Source organism: Vanellus vanellus (genome assembly GCF_965231255.1).
Source record: "Vanellus vanellus genome assembly, chromosome: 6".
NCBI lineage: Eukaryota > Metazoa > Chordata > Aves > Charadriiformes > Charadriidae > Vanellus > Vanellus vanellus.
Window position 1 is genome coordinate 3,127,578 of NC_138911.1, and position 22,244 is coordinate 3,149,821.

Genomic DNA, 22,244 nt, shown 5'->3' on the forward strand with positions numbered 1-22,244 from the left:
CAATAGATGGTTTTCCAAAAGAGAAGAAAAGAGCAGACCAAATTTGGGCTCGCTTCGTTCTTGGTAGTAAACTTAGAAGTTATATTTATCACTTTAGAACCGCATTATGCTGATGTGAAATTAGCGTCTAAATTATCCCAATATTATCCAGTTTGTTTATGTTAAAAGCCGTATTTGTAATAATATAATGTCATCTTTTGAAATGAAACATTATGGCTTTTTTCCCCAATAGAATCTTCACAGTCCCTTTGCTAAGTTTCAAATGCATCTTAAAAATTCATTAGGTTTCTAAGCTGCGTTATGATGTGCATTTGCAGAGTGCTAGACAAGGCATAAGCTCCTCTTCTGCGCAGAATGCCTTCCCCGTTCAATAATTTTCAAAGAAAATGTGCTTCTCTACAGCTACCTTGATGATACATAAACCCAAAACATTTGCCTACACATCAATGATCAGTTTAATTAAAATTCTGTAGCATCCTTTCTAATTCGGGCATCTGGGTCTCTGGAAGTTCAACAAGAAACAATGCTTATGGTAGGAATCAGCCTCTTTCGTGATTGCGCACGTGCCCCACGTCATGCGGAAGGCACCCTGGCATTTTAGGTTGGATACAGAAATAACACAATTTGAGGTATCCTAGTGGAAGACAGTGTTTAAAATATACTTTCTGATTTTCAGGAATAACAGAGGAAGAACGGCAGTTTTTGGCTCCTCCTATGCTGAAGTTTACCAGAAGTCTTTCAATGCCCGACACCTCTGAAGATATCCCACCACCACCGCAGTCCTTACCTCCTTCACCACCGCCACCTTCTCCCTCTCTGTACAACTCTCCCAAATCCCCAACATCAAGGAGCTACGGAACGATTAAGCCTCCGTTTAATCAGAATTCAGGTTCAAAAATTTCTTTGGTTAGGCCTGAGAATGTGGGAACAATGATAAGGGACAAAGGGATCTATTTCAGACGAGAACTGGACCGATACTCTCTGGACTCGGAAGACCTGTACAGTCGGAGTGCCGCATCCCAGGCAAATTTCAGGAACAAGAGGGGTCAGATGCCAGAAAACCCCTATTCTGAGGTTGGGAAGATTGCAAGCAAAGCAGTTTACGTGCCGGCCAAACCAGCGAGGCGGAAGGGGATGCTGGTGAAACAATCCAACGTTGAAGACAGTCCGGAAAAGACCTGTTCTATTCCAATCCCGACGATTATTGTGAAAGAGCCGTCCACCAGCAGCAGTGGGAAAAGCAGCCAAGGGAGCAGCATGGAAATCGATCCCCAGTCTTCAGAGCAACCCGGGCAACTCCGACCCGACGACAGCTTAGGGGTCAGCAGCCCGTTTGCAGCAGCCATTGCTGGAGCAGTGAGGGACAGGGAAAAGAGGCTGGAAGCAAGGCGTAATTCTCCAGCCTTCCTTTCCACAGACCTAGGAGATGAGGATGTTGGACTAACACCGCCAACACCACGTATGAGGCAATCGAAATTTACCGATGAAGCAATGTTTAGTAGCGAAGATGGTTTTAGACAGCTTATGTCACCATCTCCGATTCCCGCACCTAGAGAGCCTGAAAATCTTTTTAATAGCAGCGAACCCAGCAATCAGAGTGATTCAAGGACATTAAACGCTTCCTCCAAAACGAAAGGTACTGAGAACAGTACAGTGGCAGCTAAGTCCACGAACGCATCCAGCTCGGATAATTACGTTCACCCAGTCACAGGAAAGCTATTAGATCCAAACTCACCGCTAGCCCTCGCTCTCTCTGCCAGGGACAGAGCCATGAAAGAACAAACACAGCAGATTCCAGGCAAAGGAGAGGCTGTTAAAGCTGACCTTAATAAGCCACTTTACATCGATACGAAGCTGAGACCCAATATTGAAACGACTTTTCCTGTTACTGCTACTGTCACCAGGCAAAACACTCGTGGCCCGTTGAGAAGGCAGGAGACCGAGAACAAGTATGAAACAGATGCCGGGAAAGAAAAGAAAGCTGAGGAGAAGAAAAACATGTTGATAAACATTGTGGATACTTCGCAGCAAAAGTCAGCTGGCTTGTTGATGGTTCATACCGTGGACACAGCCAAGTCAGACGATACGCCCGAAGACGAAGAGGAAAAGAGAGCTGAGACGGAACCGAACCCCGAAGACTCCCCGCCGGAGAGGCCAGAGGGGAGCGAGGAAGCGGAAGGTGAGCTGGACGTGCCTGCTGCGCCCGAGCCACCGGCATCTCCCTGCAAAACCATCGTAGCCGCGAGCTCTGTCGACGACCCTGTCATCTTGCCGTTCCGCATCCCTCCGCCGCCCTTAGCATCGGTTGATATCGATGAAGAGTTTATTTTTACTGAGCCACTACCGCCCCCCTTAGAGTTCGCCAACAGCTTTGATATCCCCGACGACCGCGCAGCTCCCGCTTCAGCTCTAACAGACTTGATTAAGCAAAGAAAAAATGGCACGCCTTCACCCGCGCCATTTGCCCCCAGCCAGTCAACAAATTCCTTAGACAGCAAAAAGCAAGTGGGTCTTTCAAACTGTTTGCCTGCCTCCTTTCTGCCACCCCCTGACAGCTTTGATAACGTCACTGACTCTGGGATTGAGGAGGTAGACAGTCGAAGTAGTAGTGACCATCACTTAGAGACAACCAGCACTATCTCAACGGTGTCCAGCATCTCTACCTTATCCTCGGAAGGGGGTGAGAACGTGGATACTTGTACAGTCTATGCAGATGGGCAAACATTTCTGGTGGACAAACCCCCAGTACCTCCTAAGCCAAAAATGAAGCCCATAATCAACAAAAGCAATGCACTTTACAAGGACGCGCTAATCGAAGAAACTGTAGACAGCTTTGTTATTCCTCCTCCCGCTCCGCCCCCGCCTCCGATCAGCGCACAGCCCAATATGGCTAAAGTTGTTCCCCAAAGGACATCTAAGCTATGGGGTGATGTGACGGAGGTGAAAAGCCCAATTCTCTCAGGCCCAAAGGCTAATGTTATTAGTGAATTGAACTCAATACTCCAGCAAATGAACAGAGAGAAATCCTCAAAGCCAGGGGAAGGATTGGAGTCACCTACTGGAACAAAAACTGCAAGTCTCAGTACAAGGTAAATGTAATTCACCAAATAATGTTCTAATAAAGGCTTGGGTTTTTTCCATCCCTTCACTAACTTCCCCCGTAAATCACCTAGATTAAAGAAGAAGGTACTCTGTCGTACATGTTTGCTTAATGAATAGCCCACGAGAAACAATTTTACAGAGGGGAAGAATTTCCAACGTTGTCGATGTTTCTAGTCTACACCATAGGGTAGGAGCTTTCTCAGTCTTCTCCAACTTCAAAGACCGTTTCCACAGACCTTTCAGTTGGTTTGATGTGAGTTACTCAGATTTACTTTAAGTAGTACTTTTCTCTTTAAAAAAAAAATCTTTAAAAAGTGGCGATAATTTAATTTTTCTTCAGTCCCGTAACTTATTTTGACTTCAAACACGTAAAAAAGTGGCTTTGCCGAGGCTTCGTTCCCATTCACTGCGTGATATCATTTGATTCGTGCTGACACCTCTGCTAAGCCACTTTATCATGAGGTATAAAGCTATCTTAGAAAAATCACTCGTTGAAATCACTGCACTAGTCGTGTTATTACTAAAAAATTAACTTAGCATCTCTGCCGCTTAATATTATGGGGTTTTTCTATTGTACGTGCTTGCTGGTGAATAGTCTCTGCTGTTTACAGGTTCAAGGATGTGGCTCATTTCTCCCAACAGCAGTGCAAAGTGGTTTCCGAAAGGTCCTTAAGTGATAAATAACTTACGGTAGCCAGACGCCATTGGGTAAATGTACAAGCAATTGTGTAGTCACATTTGTGTAGAGTATGGGTATAATATCGTGAAATCCACCCTTTGGGGGGATGGGGGGGAAAGGTGATTTTGTTAGTTTTATCGAGAGCCTGAGGTATTTCTTTTTGTGGTGGGGAATGATTTGGCCTTACATACAGCAGTTAAATGTACCTTTCACTGAAGTATTGCATATCGTTCGGCCCAGACTGCTCCAGAGAAATGCAAGTTTTGCAGAAATGCAGTGCTGACTTTGTTTTTTAAAAAAGATACCATCAAAGTAAATTTTGTTGGAATTACTCTGGATAATAACTAACTCGTCCTTTGAAAAGCTACCGTTCTTTGTATGCACAAAGGTAATTTGGTTTTAGGGGAAGGGTGGCTCTATTAATTGCAAATGATCGCTCGTTCAGAAAACGGCGTGATCAAAAGGCTCAGGGTCGGGCAGTTATGTTATCTCCTGCAAGATGGAAGTCGTCATCCTGGTGACAGGGAAGTATGGAGGCTCTACGATTTTTAGAATGAAGAGATGGAAGAAAAAGACTGAAATTCTGGAATTCCTGTCAGTGGCACTTGACTAAACGGAGTAGAAATTGAGTTGTCTGTACAGGAGAAGCCCTAATACACCCCAAAAATACAATGAAAACGAAAAACAATATATACCGGCTGCCTGATGAAGACAGTCTTTAAACAAAGTTAGCACAGCAGCTGAACACCCTACGGTTGAGAATACCTCAGGCAAGCATAAAATCACTACTTGTGCCCTAAGCTTGAATTTACATAAGTCTTGCCTTGCAGGTGACTCTGACGGCTTCATTTCATATCATTTTCCTTATGTCTTCAAGAATACTGTTTTTGCTAGAGCTTGATCGGCTCTTTCTTGTTAAGGCATGTGAACACGTTGCCTCTAGCTTCATATGTAGAGTATTATTTATCATCTTTTATATTTAAACCGATGGTTATTTCCAGGTTACAGTAGAGATCTTTTATCGCCCCTATTTTATTCGAAAATAACTGAGGCTAGAAACTACAATGTACTGTAAATATGTCAAAAAGTACTGCATTCCTGCGAGGAAAATGAAAAGTAGAAGCAAAAAGAGATACATCTTTTTGTGAAAAGACATTTAAACAGGTGTGAAGGCTGGAAAAAAATTTAAATACTCCTGTATCGCTGAATTGGAGAAAAGCAAGCTATCATGGAATCAAGAGTAATCCCATACATGTTACATTTTAAAGATCTGACTTGGACAGTGTTAGAAGTTATGTTGCTTTTCTGTCCTTTAGCTTTTTTAATTCTTATAACTCAGCTTTGGCAAATTACATAGTCTTCATTATGGAACACGGAGATTCAATTTGGAAACAAAGCCGCACGAAGCATTATTTCAGTGTGGCTGAAATCCTACTTCTTTCCTGAAAAGTAAACCCAACCGGCAGTCTTTGCAAACTAGAGAGGGGGTCTTGGGATATAACAATTTTGAAAGACGTATGAGGTAATAAATAAGAAAAGTGGGCAGTGGCACAGAGCAGGAAAACTCTTGGCTGCCGTCTGACTGTGGAAGAAAATGACCCCTCCACAGAATTCCCGCTGGGAATGGAAGGTAAGAGGGCTGCATTTTGTTTCCTTCTGTTTCCAAAACTGATGTGATTACATTATTTTTTAATTGAGCTCTAGAAAATTAGGTGAATTGGAGATACTAAAAATGGTCAGAAAAGGTTGCTCAGGATTTCTTTTTTAAGCTAAGTAATAAATCAGAGGCGGCAGAAGAGATCCAACTATCCGCAGATATTAAAAGCGTGTTTTAAAAGGTGCTGCAGGCAATTCCGTTTCATCTTAGCAAGAGCGAGGTAGGGAGATGTAAATGGAGAAGTTCACTTGTCGCTTCGGAAGTCCAACTTGCAAAGCAGCGGTGGGTGGGTGGGCGGGTGGCGTCTGCCCCCCTGCGCCCGCTCCCCCACGGCCCCCGGCGCGGCGCTGGCACCTTCCCCCTCTCTCAGCCTAACCGCCTCCGCGTTGGGGGGACGGAGGAGAGGGGCTTCGTTTCTGAGCTTGATAAAGAGTGTGAAAGAGGGGGCAAAAGGCTGATAGCAAAAATTCTCAACATGGAGAAAATGCTCCAATTTCTTTTCCGTTTGCTGTGTATGTTTATGCCCCGAACTGTCTGCATTCAGTGTCAGTTCTGTTCCCGAAGGTGCCTGCATGAAAGCGATGGGTGCATGGGAAATGCTTCCCAGAAAAAGGCTTTTTTTTTTTTTTTTTACTGCTTTTACTCCTGCCATATCTTTTAAAAAGTTAAATATATCACAGCCTTTCTAGCCCAGTTGCGTGACTGGCGCAATTGTTTACAAAGCTGTCAAATATTATGACCAAGGAATACCATCTTGCCAAAACTCCAAGTATTAAAGCTAATATTTAAATTTTAACACTAAAATTCTTAGACTTTCTTCATTTTTTTCTAACACTGCCAAGCCTTGGGCGACCAACTGTAGAGCTCGTAGCCCTTTCCTGTGAGGTAGCGTTAGAAAGGGAGCAAGGCATCTTAGCTCATGGAAAGCAAGGATTCTGCTAAATTAAAGAGCAACTCGTTAGCTCTGCTAAAGGGAAAGTGATAAAAAATGAGTACGCCTGTTCATATCCTTCAGCCAAAGAGAAGTATTGGGAAGCGTTATAAATAGGAACATTGTTCACAGGCTCGCTTGGGTTATTTTCACAGCACTGGCAGCCTGAGGAAATTAAAAATATATATTTGCTCATTGGGACATGCATGAAGTTATAGCCCAGATAAGGGTCCTAAATGTCACTTGGAGTTCCTTTTGCGCGGCCAGTAGCCATGCAGTTTGAGTTCACCCACGGCAGTTGCCCCGTTAGGGTAGCAGAGAGGTGAAATAAATTGTAGATAGTTGGGTAATGGCTCGCGACAGAAACCCGTAAAAATATCTTCTTTCCATGTTTTTGATAAATGAGGATTAGGAAGAGATTGTTCTACAGTACTGAGCAGCATTTCTCTCTCGATTATTACGTTAAAAACCGACCCTGACTTGCTTTTTTTTTTCTCTGCACATTGGTTTAGCAATAATTTTACACGGAGTATTTATAGTTTTTCGTAGTTCTTATGGAGACACCGAGTTTCGAGATTTTTAAATAGAGCATGGAAACGTTTGACTGGAAACCATCTGCTCCTCAGCAGCAGTGACCATCCGTGGGATAGCAGAAAGGAGACTGGGAGGGGAAGGAAAAAGAGGACGAAGCAAAAGGACGTGGTCGCTTACTTTGTACGAGTAAAAGCTTAATTAAAGGGTTTGATCAGACTGTTCGAGACTACAGAGAATCCCACTCCCAATTTTGGCCATCGTTTATGAATTTTTGGAGCTCAGCCCCGGTGATAGCGGTTGTTGTGCACGTAGCCAGGCCACAACATCCCGCCTTCACTTCCTCCGGTTCTGCCCATCCTTCCTTACAGAGCGGGTTGAGGGTGTTTGGACGCAGGGCTCCATTTGACCCCAATACCTTAAAGCCCTAATGAGGAGCTTCGGTCGCCATTGCCGTTTCCGAGTTTGGATATGCAGAGGTACAGAGGTGGGAAACCCCAGCGCGGGGGAGCCCGGCGGCTTGACAGGTGATGCTCCGCTGCCAGCGAGCGGGGCGGAGAGGAGGGGACGCGTAACGGCAGTATCGACCAGGATGCTATAAATATAGCCGCGCTATAAATTCACTTGAGAGGCTACTGACTTTTAGATGGAGCTGATAAAAGAAATGGGGAGAAGACTAATGGAGGGGTTTTTATCAGGTTAAGGGAGGAGCGCTCGCTCTGTCTGTGAACCCGGCAGTCGCTTAGCAACGTAATGATCAAGTGCGAGCCTGCGAGATCAACTGAATAATCTCAGCGTGATTAACGCAGAATAGACCCAGTGGCTGCGAAGGAGAAAAAAACACAGCCCCCAGTGAAAACAGCATCCTTCCCCCACCACTCCAGTGTGCTGAGAAGGAATAATGAACAGCAACCGCTGCTGCTCTCTACCGTCACCGAACCAAAATGATGAATAGCTTTGCCATAGGGAGAAACAATTTCTATTTCAAACGGTGCTTGTGTTTCTCTGGCTGGGTTTGCACAGTGGCCCTCCCCGTGGCCTCCGGGGCAGGTTGGGCGTCACTCCCGGGAGTGGGAAACGCTCATGATAAACGTGGGAGTTCTGCAGGATGCTTAACCGTGCAGGATCGAGCCCTCTAGGAGAAATAACCTGTGCCCTGTTGGCATAGCAAGTTCTAAAAGTGAGACTGCCCACGGCCAGGGATTTTGTCCATCTCTGAATCTTTTTTTTATGACTGGCTGGAAAAGTTGCTATTTTTTCACAAACAGGTAAGGCAGAACTGGACTTAGTAGCGAGTCCTGCGTAGGGACTGAGGGTTTATTGGTTTATTGTAAAGTGTGTCTGGCTTTCGCAGATGATGAAATACGTATCTTGTGGGATAATTCTCAAGCCTTGCTTTTTCAGTTTACTGCTGTCCCGTTAGATCCATTTCATGTTGTTAACCGTTTGTCAGCCAATTTCACAGGATTGCTTGCTTTGCCAGTAATTTTTGCAGTGTTTCAGTCATTCCATTTTGTCATTTTTATTTGCTCTCATGACTGCTGTTGTCAGAAGAGGGTCGTGCTGAAGTGCCACGAAGTAAGTGACGACCATAAAGCATAGAGTATTCTGTGTCGTACATTCTGCTTCTTTTTAATGCTCACTCATTGTTATTGCATTTTAGTGATTTTGGTGTTGACTTTGTTACGAAGTGCAATGTGGATTAGATCCTCCTAATCCAGAAATGGTAGCCATTCTAAAACCAGACAGAGGGTGTCACCTCACGCTGAAGTAAAAGCCACTTTGATCAGAGAAGTAGTCAGCAAATGTTTTTATAACATGAGCACGTAAGACCAGGTTCCTGAACTTATGTCTGAGCACCTAAATAAGGGGCGTGATTTTTCAAATAGGCCCCAATTCTGCTGGATTTTTGGGGGGGGTGTTTTGGGATGGGCGGAGGGGTTGGGAGGGATGGTTAGTGCGTTTTTGCATACCTGTGTGAGGTTCACAGTAAAGGCGAACGAGCCCTCGAAATAATCCAGATCTGCTGCGCTCGTCGCTGCCGAGTCTTCCATCCTCGGCAGCTGTGGGATTTCCCCCTTTCTCCTTCCAGCTTCCCTTGACCTTTTTCCCTGCGGCTCTCCAAGGAGAGAGGGCCGACGTCTGCTCCTCCTCCCCTCGCCAGCACCATGCCCTCACTGCTGGTGTCCAGGCATTTGTGCCATCCGCATGGAAACTGTTGTTCTCGAACAGACTCCCAGACCGTAATGATTATTCTTCACTCCGACGGAAGGGTTACTTGCAACAGACACTAACTAACCTTCTCGATCCTTCTCACTAAAAGAACGCTATTATGAGAAGCTCTGTATCCTGCCAGTCATCACATCAGCCCTCGTTCTTCATCTTCCCCCAAAACAGACAATTATTGTCTTACTTTCCTACCATACAATTTTCCTTTGGCAATCCAAAAATAAAGCAAAAGCATTATAAGAGGTGAAGGCAAATTTGGGGGTTTGTGCGTTCTCAGAAAAATCTGGGAGAAAGTGAATTTCTCGCAGTACCTCTGTACAGGGACTCATTTCACTCACATTGGTTCTCTCGGTTAAGATTTTTTTCTCTGCCACAACGGAAGAGCTTTGCCAGAAACAGCAAGTCTTTTTGTTAAATTGCAGGATCAAACAGCTCCCATGAGAGCCTAATGGTTTGGTTTTTTTTTTTTTACATGGGAGGCTCCCAGGAGCTGTTGCAGCGTGCCATCTTTTGCTGTTTTGCTTCTGATATTAAGTTAAGAGTAAATTTGAATCCTGCAAATCTGATGTAAAATCTAAAAGAATTTCTTGCCTTCGAGCTGTGTTGATGGCTTTTATACTTGGAGGCCGCATCATTGTGACATAGGATTTATATATTGTGATTTTAATGTGAGGCAACATAATGGGCATTGCAATCAGTGCAGTCCTACAGCAGCAAATGTTTATAAATTACTACCATATGCTGATTCTAATAGAGCAAATTTTATTTAAAATAATTATCAGACTTTTCACCTTTTTAAAATGAAATTTGGGTTTAGGCAGGTTTAATATGGATTTAATATGTTTAGTATAACAGATGATCAAATAAGGCATAAGAAATTGCTCTTATTAAAAATCTGGCAAACCCGCAACGCAACAAAAACACGCCTGCTCTCCAGCTGGAATGCGCTTGCTCCTTGTTGACCAGGATACCAATCAACCATAAAATGCGAGACAGCTGATGGTTTCAAGGCTGTATCTGCATCACAGATTGTACTGGAGATGTCATAAATTATAATTTAGGATGCATAGGAGTTACACAAAGACGTGTGGGTTTTTTTTTCCTTGGCTTACAATTACGGTACAGCAGTCCCTATAACGTGCTGGAGTTGATATGGCAGGGGGAGGAAGGGAAAAAAGAAAGGGAAAAAATTAATCTCGGCATTAAAGACTTCGAACCCAAAGCCTGGGAATGCAGCTGTGGGCTTCAGCAGACTTGCGTGACCTTCAGGAGGGCTGTGCCTGTGCGGTGAAGGCTGCGGAGCTGCTTGCAGAGCCGGCTGAAGCACGGCAGCTGGGAACTCAGCACAAACGCAGTCTCGCAGGTTGCCGAATAATTTTGCAGGCAGCAGTGACCTCAAATTGCTGTGGTTAAAACTCATCCTAAACAGGACCACCATTGCGGCAGTGGGGACGTGTGCCGGTCCCGCGCTTGTCTGTGTTCCCAAGTGTGCCGCAGAACTGATAACTTTCTTGAAGAAGGTTTGTAGGATTAAGTCTGTTCATGGTAGTGAAGTGCTCCGAGCTTTCTCATGAAACGGCGAATGTTTATAACAGCTGGAGTACTGATGCGGCTTTAAACTGAGCTGGTATCGAAACCTCATTAATCAGCTAAAATTAAAAAAAAATTCTTATCATCGTTCCAGAGATGTATTTTCATAGTGAGTAATCCTGAACACGCGGCTTGGAAAAAGGAAGATGCCCACAGATCTTGCAACAGTGCTGGTAGCCATGCGAAGCCTTCACGTTGATCCAGGCTAACAGAAAGCCAAATCCGACGTTGCCTGTATTGCTTTGGTGACCCACTACTACTGCCGGGGGGGTCTGGGAAGGTTACGTCACACGAGGCTGAGGACTACTTAAAATAAGAGCACACAGTTTACTTCTGGGGGTTTGTTTTAGTGGCCTAATATGCTTCCTTTGAAGGAACAGTGGCAGTGATTTCCTGAACAAGGACGGACAGGGAGTCTGTGAAAGGAACAGTACAGAGAAGCGGCAGCAAAAGCGAGTTACGCAGCAGAAGGTGTATACTGAGCTGGAGCGGTCAGTCAAGTAACAGAACTGATCTTTCAGCACCAGCGTGATGGAAGGGAAATTTCCGTCATCCGTTTGATATCGCCGCAAGGGGGGTGAATACAAACCATAATTTCCAGTCTTTGCAGGACAGGAAAGTTAAGTAAAAGGGTAATTGCAGGTGAAGCGATAGGGAGAAAATGGCACATTTATACAAAACTCATCCTGCTCTTCTTGCAATCACTAGGGCACCATTATCCCAACCTTTTTCCAAGCAGGATTTTTGTTGATTTATAATTATACCGTGCCTTCTGAAAGTGTGTGAGACTCCTAATGCTAAGTTAGAGCAGGTAGAAATACCTTCCTCCCTTTGATTAGTAGAATTTAGTAGTTTCTTGCCACAGACTTTTTATTTGTAAGAATGCTTAGCTCCACTCCTGGAAGACAATGAGAGCCGTTAAACTCCAAACAAATCACAGGAAACACTCAAAATCTTGCCAAGTGTTTCCTTTCTTTGTTAAATTACAAAGACATAAGTGCTAAAAGTATCGTTCCTACTGTGTTTTAACTGAAGTACCCGCTCTTTCCGCGCTCAAAAAGATCCCCCTGTTCCCATTGAAATATATGGAACAACTTGTGGGAAATCAGTGGGATTGCTCACGTAACATGTACGTTCTCCGAAAAGCTATTCTTAGTGCTTTTCTAATAACACAGTGCAGAGCTTTATTTGAATGCCACTCGCTGCCATACGAGCGTGCTCTGAACCTGGGTGTCGCGGCGCTGTAGGTTACCTGATGTCTGGGTTTGTTACTTATGTGCCAAAGCCCCAGAGGCCGTGCGGGGAGTGCGTGGCTACCAGGGCTCACAACAGCCAGCAGCCAACCAAGGAGGCGCCAAAGAAGGTCTCCGGTTCTGTGCTAGCAGGACTGCGGTCGAGCTCATACAAGAGCAAGAGATTAATAGCCCGTTATCGTTGCCTCAGATTAGCTGCCTACATTTCTTCATTTTGGTAATGGATGAGTACTTCCCGCGGGGCGCGGGTTAGGGTAGATGATGAGGAAATGCTGCCCCTGGCCCAGGTTGCCCAGAGAAGCTGTGGCTGCCCCATCCCTGGAGGCGTTCAACGCCAGGTTGGACGGGGCTTGGAGCAACCTGGGCTGGGGGGAGGTGGCCCTGCCCAGGGCAGGGGGGTGGAACGAGATGATCCCTTCCAACCCAAACCAGTCTATGATTGTATGATTTTACTCTGCAGGAAGGAGCAAAGCCATCACGATTACCTGGGGCAAAGGAGCAGGAGAGGGCCTCTCATTTATAAAGCAGATCTAGTGGTAAGGGACATACCTCAGAGACAACAGATGTGGGGTTTCATCCCTGCTGTGTGGATCATTTTTGGTACTTCATTTGGTAGCAATTAACTCAAAATCTTTAAGCAGTGACTTAAGAACCTCCGTTTCTTCCGTAACAGTACTTTAAACACGGGGGCTCCAGAACCACAATCTTTCTTTGGCTCTAAAAGATCTTCCCTGCGCAGTGGGGCATCTGCAGTATTAATGAAAATATTTGTGTCTGCCATCGTGCACCCAGGTCATCTTCAGTTCTGCCCGGGCACGACGGGTCAGTCCTGGAGGCAACCTGGCACTCGGATACAGAGGGCTTCAGTCAGGGTCTGGGTTAGAAATCTAACTACAGCATCCTCCAGGTCATCCTCTGGAGTCCGTAGCATCTCTTCAAGGATAAACAAATCCTTCCTTTGGTCTGGAAGTCCCTGAAAGTAGTTGTCTGAAGGTTTTCCTAGTCTGCAGGGTATTTTAAAAGCAAGAAACTCTGGAGCTTCAGGCACCCAAGGGTTCAGTGGAAGATCCTGAAGCGCGCACGCCGACTGGCAGAGTTTTCTCAGGAGAAGTAAGGGCTGTGGAGTTCAGCACCTTATGATATGAGCAGACCTGAACCTGGATCTTCTGCTCCTAAATTTGTTCTGTAGCCAACAGACAAAAGCAGACTCGTGTGCTCCTTCAGCCGCCCCGTCAGCCTCGGCACCAGAGCTCGCCTCTCGGCAAGTTTCATGCCTGCTGAGGTTGTAAGCTGAAATTCCTTTAGGCGAGAGAGAGGTGCCGGTGACGTGATCACAACTACCTCACTTCTGGGCACGCACAGTAACAAGAATTGTGTCTCCTTGAGTTTTGTAGTGAAACCGTCAAAGTGTACTTTCTGCGTAGAAGGAAATGGACACAGAAGTCCTTTTATGAACCTTAATAGGACTGTTTCATTTTTAAAGCATGAAAAGACCACCAGCTGAACAGCGAGGGAAATAAGGGGAGCTCATGGAGCACGTTCTGTGAATGAACGGGAATACAAACATGCCCTAAAATTCACTGAGGAGATGCACAAAGATCGAACATCCAAGTTAATGATATGCTTCCAATACTTTCCAAAACTGCTGTGACCAGCTGTGTTATTTAAACACCTAAGTGTGTAAAAGTGGTAGGTTAGAACTGAAAGGCAGGGGCCCACCCCTCCACACAGCGAAGGGAAGATCAACTCCTGGTTGCGCTTCATGGGGAGCACACAGTGCCCGTCTGCTTGTTCCACTCGGTGGCTCTCATTGAACCGTGCGTGAATCCGGCATAGCCTTAAAAAGGAAGAATGTGCTCTGGAAGGTGTTTTTTTGAACTGCTCATAAGCAAAGGTTTTGTTTTTAACTATGGCTTACCATTGATGATTGTTTGATGGGAGAGATGGAATGATTCCGTCTTAGTACTTTTAACGTGATATTGCTCATTAAAAAATGAAAATATTCAAGCATTCCAAAACCCTGTTTGTCACGTGTTTTGGTATGGAGAACCTTACTGCTGGTGGCTGACGTATCTAACTTTCCGCGTCTGTTTGTACTTTCAGGAGCACGGAAGTCATGAGTACTGTCTCAGGTACACGAAGTACAACAATCACTTTTACTGTCCGACCTGGAACCAGCCAGCCGATCACACTGCAGAGCAGGTCCCCAGACTATGACAGTAGGACCTCAGGAGCAAGACATGCTCCGAGCCCTGTGGTTTCACCAACGGAGATTAATAAAGACATCATGCCTGCTCCTCTGACTGCTTCTGCTTCAGCTTCATCTCCTTCTCCAACTTTGTCCGATGTATTTAGCCTACCCAGCCAGCCCCCTTCTGGGGACTTATTTGGCTTGACCACAGGGCGCAGCAGGTCTCCTTCTCCCTCAATATTACAACAGCCAATCTCAAATAAGCCTTTTACAACTAAGCCTGTCCACCTGTGGACTAAACCAGATGTGGCAGATTGGTTGGAAAGTCTAAACTTAGGTGAACATAAAGAAACATTTATGGACAATGAAATAGATGGCACTCATTTACCAAATCTACAAAAGGAAGATCTGATAGACCTTGGAGTGACTAGAGTTGGGCACAGAATGAACATAGAAAGAGCTTTGAAGCAGCTGCTGGACAGATAAGAATAGCTATTTTGCCTCACAAACTTCTGTTGATAACTAGAGATGGGCTGGTACTGAAATACCCCAAATGCCTTGTGTGTCTGCGAGTGCCAGCAAAATTGGGGGGGGAGGGGGAAAACAGCTTAATTCCTGGTACTCAGGTAATGCAGACTGTATGCTACATGCCCAAACAGAAATCCAAACACGTTACACGCGTGGGGCCATTTTATTTCAAAGCTGTGGGGAGATACGAGAGAGAGAGAGAAAATTGTTAACTTCAAAAATATTATCTCTTGGTGATGCCCTTCTGCTGGAACCGCTACATACCACTTTTCTTTCCATTTACGATTGCAAGCGTTTCATTTTTTTTATTGAAAAGCACTCTATTCTCTTCTTGACAGCCAGTCTCCGAGCAGGCTTCCTTCCCCAGCCCTTAGTTCGTTTTAAGAGGACAGATTGCTTCGTTACCGTCCAAACCCGTTGTCGTGAGTAGCAGAGGCAGAGTATTAAGAGAGGTACGGGAGTTCATAGTACTGGTTTTTACTAGTTTAGCGCTCTGATTTGTTGGCAGTGAAGCTGGTTGGTCTGCTGGGGTTAGTTCAAAGGTACCCTTGCTCTGTTTTACCTGGTATTTCTTTATTTCTGCAGTTATACTTAGCACTCTTCCAAGGTGGCAGAACAAGTTCACTACATGCTCCATTGACTTGACCTGTAAGACGATGCAGACGTTGCATAAAAACTGAGGAGGAACGCACACTTAGAGGTACAGCAAAATGAAGCTAGTTTGAACCTGAGACCCCCAGTTTTCAACCAGCTAAACTACTGCTAAGTCGCGACATGAACTCTACAAGCCAGTAAAAAATTGGGGTTACGTACAGACGCATCTTTTGGACTTCACGGTCAAACATGCTGAACCCCGAGAGATGCTGTTTAATTCAGTGAGTGGTAAGTGCGTAGCTGTTTTGAACATCAGGCCAAGAAAGGAGAAAAAGATAGATGAATGTTCCCATTGAAGTCAGCGGGAAGGTTGCCAGTATTTTAAGCGAGAGAGGACTTTCAGTCTGTTAGCAGAAATGGAAACGGTTCAGCTTGTTAAACCAAAAAAAAAAAAAAAAACCACCGACCCCGAAAAAGGTAAAAAAAAGTAACGCCAAGCTGGAAGGAGGTATATAGTGTCTCAGAACGCCCATGTTGCACGGGCCAGGGGAATTGGGTAGGTATCCGGTTTCTCATGTTTATCACCGCTAAGAGGTATTGGCTCCGGGACGAGGCGAGCAGGCCGAGCGCCTCCCGGGGAGCTGGACGCTGCCCGGCGGCCTCCGGCAATTTCTTCGCAGGGCTGTTAGCGATGTCGCGGGAGAGGGGCGCGCACCCCGCTGGAAAGCAGGCGGCCGCGGCCGAGCGCGGACGGGGTGGTGGGGTGAGAGAGCGCGGGAGCTTTCCAGGAGACTCCCGTCAGCAGGGGGAAACGCACAGATTTGGTTCATCTGACTTTTTTTTCCCCCTCTCTCTTTTTTTTTGTTTTTTTTTTTTTAAAGTTAACAAGTCTCTCTCTGCATGTTTGAACTCCCCTTGTAATTAACACCTCTTAATATCTGTGAGTTTTGTAGGTCTTTATTAACATAATATTCAAGATGTTCAAGGTGGGTAAATTGTGTGTGGATGGCTAGACTGCCTACCTGCCAGACTTTCAGGTTCTCTTACATTTTGCAAGGTACCTGAACTTTCTTTCCTTGATATGGTCCTTGATATGGTCCAGCCTATCTCTAATTTTTTTATTGTGATTATTTTTGCTCACAAACAAGTGTCTAATTAGGTCTGCAACAGCCCTAGTATGAGTACATAAAGTTTAGCATTTTAAATATCTTTCTTTACTGCAAGTTTAAATAGTTGTACAGATAGTTTATAAGCACAATATTTTAAGAAAATAAGTGGCTGGTCTACTGGGCAGCCTTTGTGCCACTTCAGTGCTAGAAAGTTAAAAACAAAAAAAAAAAAACAAAAAAAAAAAGAAAAAAACTTTTGTGGTTTACTACTATTTCTGTGGAATAATTATAAAGTCTTGACCTTTTTAAAATCAGCCTCATTTGGATGCATCTGAACCAGCAGAGCTGTGTTATATTTTCTATCTTTGCTAGAACTTCTACAAAGGAGGATGAATATTTCTTCAAAAGTGGTCATAGTTACCAACGCATTGGGTACTCATAAAAAGCAACTTCTTTAGCCTCCTGCCCCCTTTACGGAACAACAAATCTTTTGACTTAACATCTGTTACTGCGCTATATTTGTATTTGCAAATTCCAAGTAACCTTGTAATAAAAATCAAGTACTAAGGCATTTTACTTGCAAGAGTACTGAATTTTTCCATAGGTGGTGTAGAAAACGGCAGTTTCATTCAGCTAGGCGCTACAGGCAACTTGAGGCCATCAACTACTTTAAGAAATGTAAAAATGGTAATTTAGCCATCGTTGTCTTCCATTTGGTGATACGACAGAATTCAGTAAATAAACCACTAATGCCATGCTCTTTTTTTTATTTCTTTGGGTACAGTTGATATTACCTCTGTAACATGTGCCAGAAAATACATTAGAAAATATGGTAGTAAAAGAAAACGTAGAAGTTGACTTTTAAGCTGCTTTTGAATCACAACCTTCTTGTCGAATTTCCGTTGAGCAAGTGCGGACATTCACGGTGAATTCCGGTTGACGGTAATCCCTTTCTTACGCAGGTGTGTTTCTTGCTCGTGTATCTTTTCGGGTACCGAAAGAATAGGTAGAGTCAAATTAGCAGGAAAGAGGTTGAACGCGTTAAAGAGCTAAGGAAATAGTTTGGTTTTGACGTTGTGTCTTGCAACGTAAAGGTAAGGAGACCTGAGAGGCCCTACTTGCACCAATAAACTACACCTCTGCCAAGACGAATTGGTCTCTAGCTCTGGGTGATGATTTTGCTACAGAAAGCAATAGTAACAGATAACGCCGGTGCCTCCGAGTATTTTCATTGGTCTGGAAATGTTGGGGGGAGGAGAGAAGACCCATTTATTTCATGCTACTACGATAGTGAAAACCAAGTTGTTAGAGATCTATGAAATACGTTATGATATTCTGGGTTTTAGGATCAACTTTTGTTTATATACTGTAATTTAAATAAATTGCATTTACATGCCTAGTTTCTGTAATATTTGTGTATACAATACCAAAATCTTACAAGATGTAAATTGTGTATAACTGCACAGACTCCTTTCCCTGGGTGTCTGAGAAGATACATTTTAAGTTTAATTCATATATTATAAAATGACTAGATGTGACTGTTGATTTACAGAATTTACATATCACAAAGGTTAATTATTTGTGGTACTTCAGTTAATAAAAATAGTGGGTTTTTTCCTCAGTTCTTAAAAAGCATTACCCAGTTGATCTGGCGATGATTATGTGTATGAGCCACAAATATTGATAATTTCTCCATTACATTTTTTCTTTTCTTTTCTAGATATTAATATGTTTCTCGCTATAGTTTGTGTAACAACTTGTGTTCACGTTATCTATGTTGCTGTAATTTTTGTGCTTTAATTCCTCTTATTTCGACTGATTAAAAAAATCAAGCTCCTGTAACTTGCACTTTTCCCCAATCCTTAATACTCTTGTATGGCAACCAAAATTACTGTAAGAAATAAATATAATATTGCACTAAGGTTGTGGTTCTGATTGCAAACAGAGAACACTGTCGGAATTTTTATTAAAAAAAAAACAGTTGCCAAAAAACTTGCAATCTGATGTTATTGAAAGCGCATAAAATGCTTTAACAAAATGTAGGCAGGATTAAGGCGAAAGAATTGATTTCTTGATGGGAGAAACATTTCCTTTTTATTTCTTCTTTATGGTTAAAGCATTCTTTGTGCCGAACATTAGTTCATTTACTGAAGTTCCGCTTCAGGTTTGAAATTTGAAAAGTAAAAATTTTCCGCTAAAGGGAGGAAAAAAAACACGTATCTATTTGCCTTGAGGTGGATTTCAAATAATCATGGAATTACTTTTTTTATTTTTTCCTTGGCTGAGCGTGGGGGGGGAGGGGGGGGGGGGAACGCATGCTCTGAACGCGGCGCTACTGGCGCGTAAGGCACTCCCCTGGGGGGCCGGTCTGCAATTTAATACCGCACTGAAAAGTTGGGGGTCGGAGGGGGGTCGGGGGGCAGAGTTTTTGTAGGGCAGAGCAGCGTTACGGAGGAGAAGAGGAACCAGTGCCCCTTATCACACTCTGTGCATCTTGTCACTACAAAAATGTACCAGCAGGGTCGATTTGTACTGTGAATAAACAAGGCTTAAAATGGAAAAAAAAAAAAAAAAAAAAAAAAAAAGAGGAAACAATTCCCATCTTCTTTGGGCTTAATCTAAAAATTTGGTTTTCTGTCTTTAAATGGTGATGCAATGAAGAATTTTTTTTATTTTCTAAGATATTGGAATAAATGCCGAGAACTGTTGCCATTTGGTTTCATATGTTCCTTAACTATTTATTCTCTTCGCAGCTGTGGTTGTAGTTCATCGTTTTTGTAGTTACCTGTTATTTCTCTCATATTTTTCCAACAACAATTACTTGGCAGCTTTGTTTTGTTAAAAAAGATAAAAGAAAAAAACAGCCTTTTTTTTTTTTTTTATATTTCAGGTATTGTGGCAATCCAGTGATAAACATCTGTGTGTCTAAATAAAGTCAGGTATTTACAGTGCAAAACAAAGAACGCTTTGCAATTGTCAATGCTTTGTTGGTCAAAGAAATGAGAAGATTCGATCACTGCTGTTGTAGTGTACGTTGTATCGATGTGTTGTGTTTTGTTTCGTTCCTGCTTTTCTGTAGTTTTCTGTAGTTTTCTGCATTTCCTGGTCTTTCATTCCTTTTGTCCAAAACCGTGAAAAAAAAAACCAGTAGCTACGCTGGGCCATCCCGAATAGCACGATTGTAACAGTACTTCAGAACATGTGCGTTTAAAAAGAAAAAAAAAAAAAAAACCAACACAAAAATGTACGTGCCTTATCATTTTCAACCTGGATCAACTACACTCACTGTATTTAACATAAAGAGCGTTATCTTCAAGGTATTAGAGTACCTGACAAAAAAAGAGGTCGTAGTGCTGTTTTCTGGCGTGAGAAGTCCGTGTCGCTGCATGAGGACGGCTGGTTAGAAAAAGCGAAATTATTTACGTCTTATTTCGAAACGTTTTTTGGCATTATGAGACTGATTTGAAGTCCTCTATTCAAATCAAGCAATGGGGGGGAGGAGGGGGAGAATGAAACAAGACTGTTATTTTGGGTTCAGTTTACTCCCGTAAATACTTGCTTGGTTATCCGTGTAGTTGACATGTACTGTATTTCACAGACAAGGTAACGGTAATAAACAAACCGAGTGGACTTCATGCTTTTAAGTCTGAAACAAACTGGTTCTGTAACGCTGACATCTAGTGGAATTTGATGGACATAGTCTCAGAGCAATATAAGATCTTTTAAAGTACGTCTTTATTTTAAACAACGGTCCTTCTTTCTACAAGGGGTGACTTTAGCAAATTTTTTATTATTGCAAGTTGGCCTGAATATTTGTCAGAAAGAAAGGCTGACTGCATAATGACACAAATTATACACCGAATGAGAAACCTTTGAAGAACCGTAACGTGTTTTGGAGTTTGTATGTGGTTCTGTTTTATCGATTTTCTGGTTTGAATGTTAGCATCTCCATACGATCCTTCATCTGCATCGAGCACATTTTTTAACGCGAGCATAGTTTTTGTCTCCAGTGCTGCAAATCTTGGGACTCCCCTGAACCATTGCAAAGGCTGCAGTCTGATGGACAGCAGATAGCTCCGATCCAAGCTGCCAAAGCGGGCGAGGTAATCCGGTCAGGCATGAGCTCCCGAGAGCTGCTGGGTTATTTCCCACACGTACTCGCAGAACTGAAGTTTGGGTTCACAAGTAAAATTTAAGGTTTTTTGCCTCAGGACTGAGGCTGGAAGGAATACGTGCACGTGTGTGTGAGTTCGTGTATGCTTTTAATGTAAAGGTTCTTGGGCAGCATTAGAAATCGAGGTACAAACAGGACACCGGTGTTGCATGTGCTTAAAAATGTCCTGGAACAAATGTTGCCGTGTACCTTTTGGCTTTGGAAGTCTGAAGAGAATACAATATACAGAAATCTCAAAATGTAATTCATGTTTTAATGGGTTGTTTTCCGCTGCTATTTTTGCATTATCCAATTGTCTCTAATACTCTACCTTCCTCACGTACTTAAAAGCAATTTTAAGCAATTTCTTGTAACTTCTGGAAAAAAAAAAAAAAAAAAAAAAGCCTCAGAATAGCTGAAACTGAGGTTTGGGGCTGCAGAGATAACCTCTCTGCTGCCCAACCTTCTGAGACCTTTGAGTCCTTTTCCTTAAGGATGTTCTTCTTCCGAACACATCCTGGGGGAAGCGGTGCCTCGTTACCGTGATGTAAAGAATTCACAGCGCCCTCATGGCTCAGTTGGCCATAAAGAACGTTGAGAACTGCCGCTCAGCGTTAGTTTTAACGTGTGCACCGTTCTGTAGGTCTGTTTAATTCACCCGTACGACTTTATAGTGACCGGGTACCAGATCCCACGGTGTACGTTTCACCGGAGGTTATCTGAGAGCTCTATTAATGCTCATTTTCTGCATTACAGAGACGATCTGAAACGAGGGTGGGCGGCTTCCAGAAGCTACTTTGCAATTCTTAGAAAGGAAGTTTTACTTTCAGGGAGACATTCTTCCCATGCCGTGTGGCTTCAAAGCAGATCATTTCCACCCATTGTCTTTCGGTCTGTCGTTCCCACACGTGTCCTCACTCAACCGGGTGGTCTCATACTGCCTCGGTACCGTTAGGCAATCGTCAGCCCTTTAAAGAAAAGCCACTGCTATTGGACCCGATACTGCGTGTATTCGCTGTTTGAGCTGATGGCAAGGCTGGGTTTTGGCAGGGAACACGCTTGGAAGACCGCCGCAATGGAAACAGGGAAAATTTGCTTGTGCAGAATGCACCGAGAGGAAGAATCTCGCCATGAGTCCGTGGGACTAAGCTGTTGGAGGTGTCAGAAAGGAAAACTTTGTGTGTATCAAGCCATGCACAATACACAGCCATGAAAAAGGCAAGGCGTTTGCAACAAGAAATGAGGCCCTGTTAATGCGAGTGGGCTGAAGGGCGTTCGCAGGAGCTCATCTGCAGCGGGTACAATGGGGATAGGTGTGGGAACCAGCTGCTGGCGAGATGCTGTGAGTGGGGGCTTGCAGCAGGTTTTGAGATGACTCGGTCTATTTAACCAAGCAAATAGAAGGCTGAAACGAGATGTCTGCTTTTCCCCCTCACATGAGTGGGTGAACAGCCAGGAGAGGGATTTTAACTAAAAGGAACATCGGTGCTAGAAGAACACGTTACCAATTGGCCATGAATAAATTCAGACTGGAAAAAAGTCCTAACTGGGAGGAGAGGGGGGCTGCGGTGTAGTCTCCTACAAGGAATAGCGTGGGAGTTCACGACCCCAAGGCACTGAAAGGTCATAAATTCAGGGGAGGTCCCGCGTGTTCCTCACGCCATGCAGTTCTGCGCGCCTTCTGTGCAAACTGCTCT

The 22,244-nt window shown here is 43.9% G+C and overlaps 1 protein-coding gene across 1 annotated transcript in view; it reads left to right on the top strand.

Moving 5' to 3' along the window:
• The window catches only part of SHANK2 (SH3 and multiple ankyrin repeat domains 2), a gene marked incomplete at both ends in the record, with an annotated part of 314,691 nt that extends 300,042 nt beyond the window's left edge, over positions 1 to 14,649 (top strand). The window contains 2 exons of the mRNA XM_082485045.1: positions 677 to 3,089; positions 14,076 to 14,649. Coding sequence (XP_082341171.1) covers positions 677 to 3,089; positions 14,076 to 14,649 — 2,987 coding nt within the window. The remainder of the gene's footprint in view (positions 1 to 676; positions 3,090 to 14,075) is intronic.
• Between the last annotated feature and the right edge of the window lie 7,595 nt (positions 14,650 to 22,244).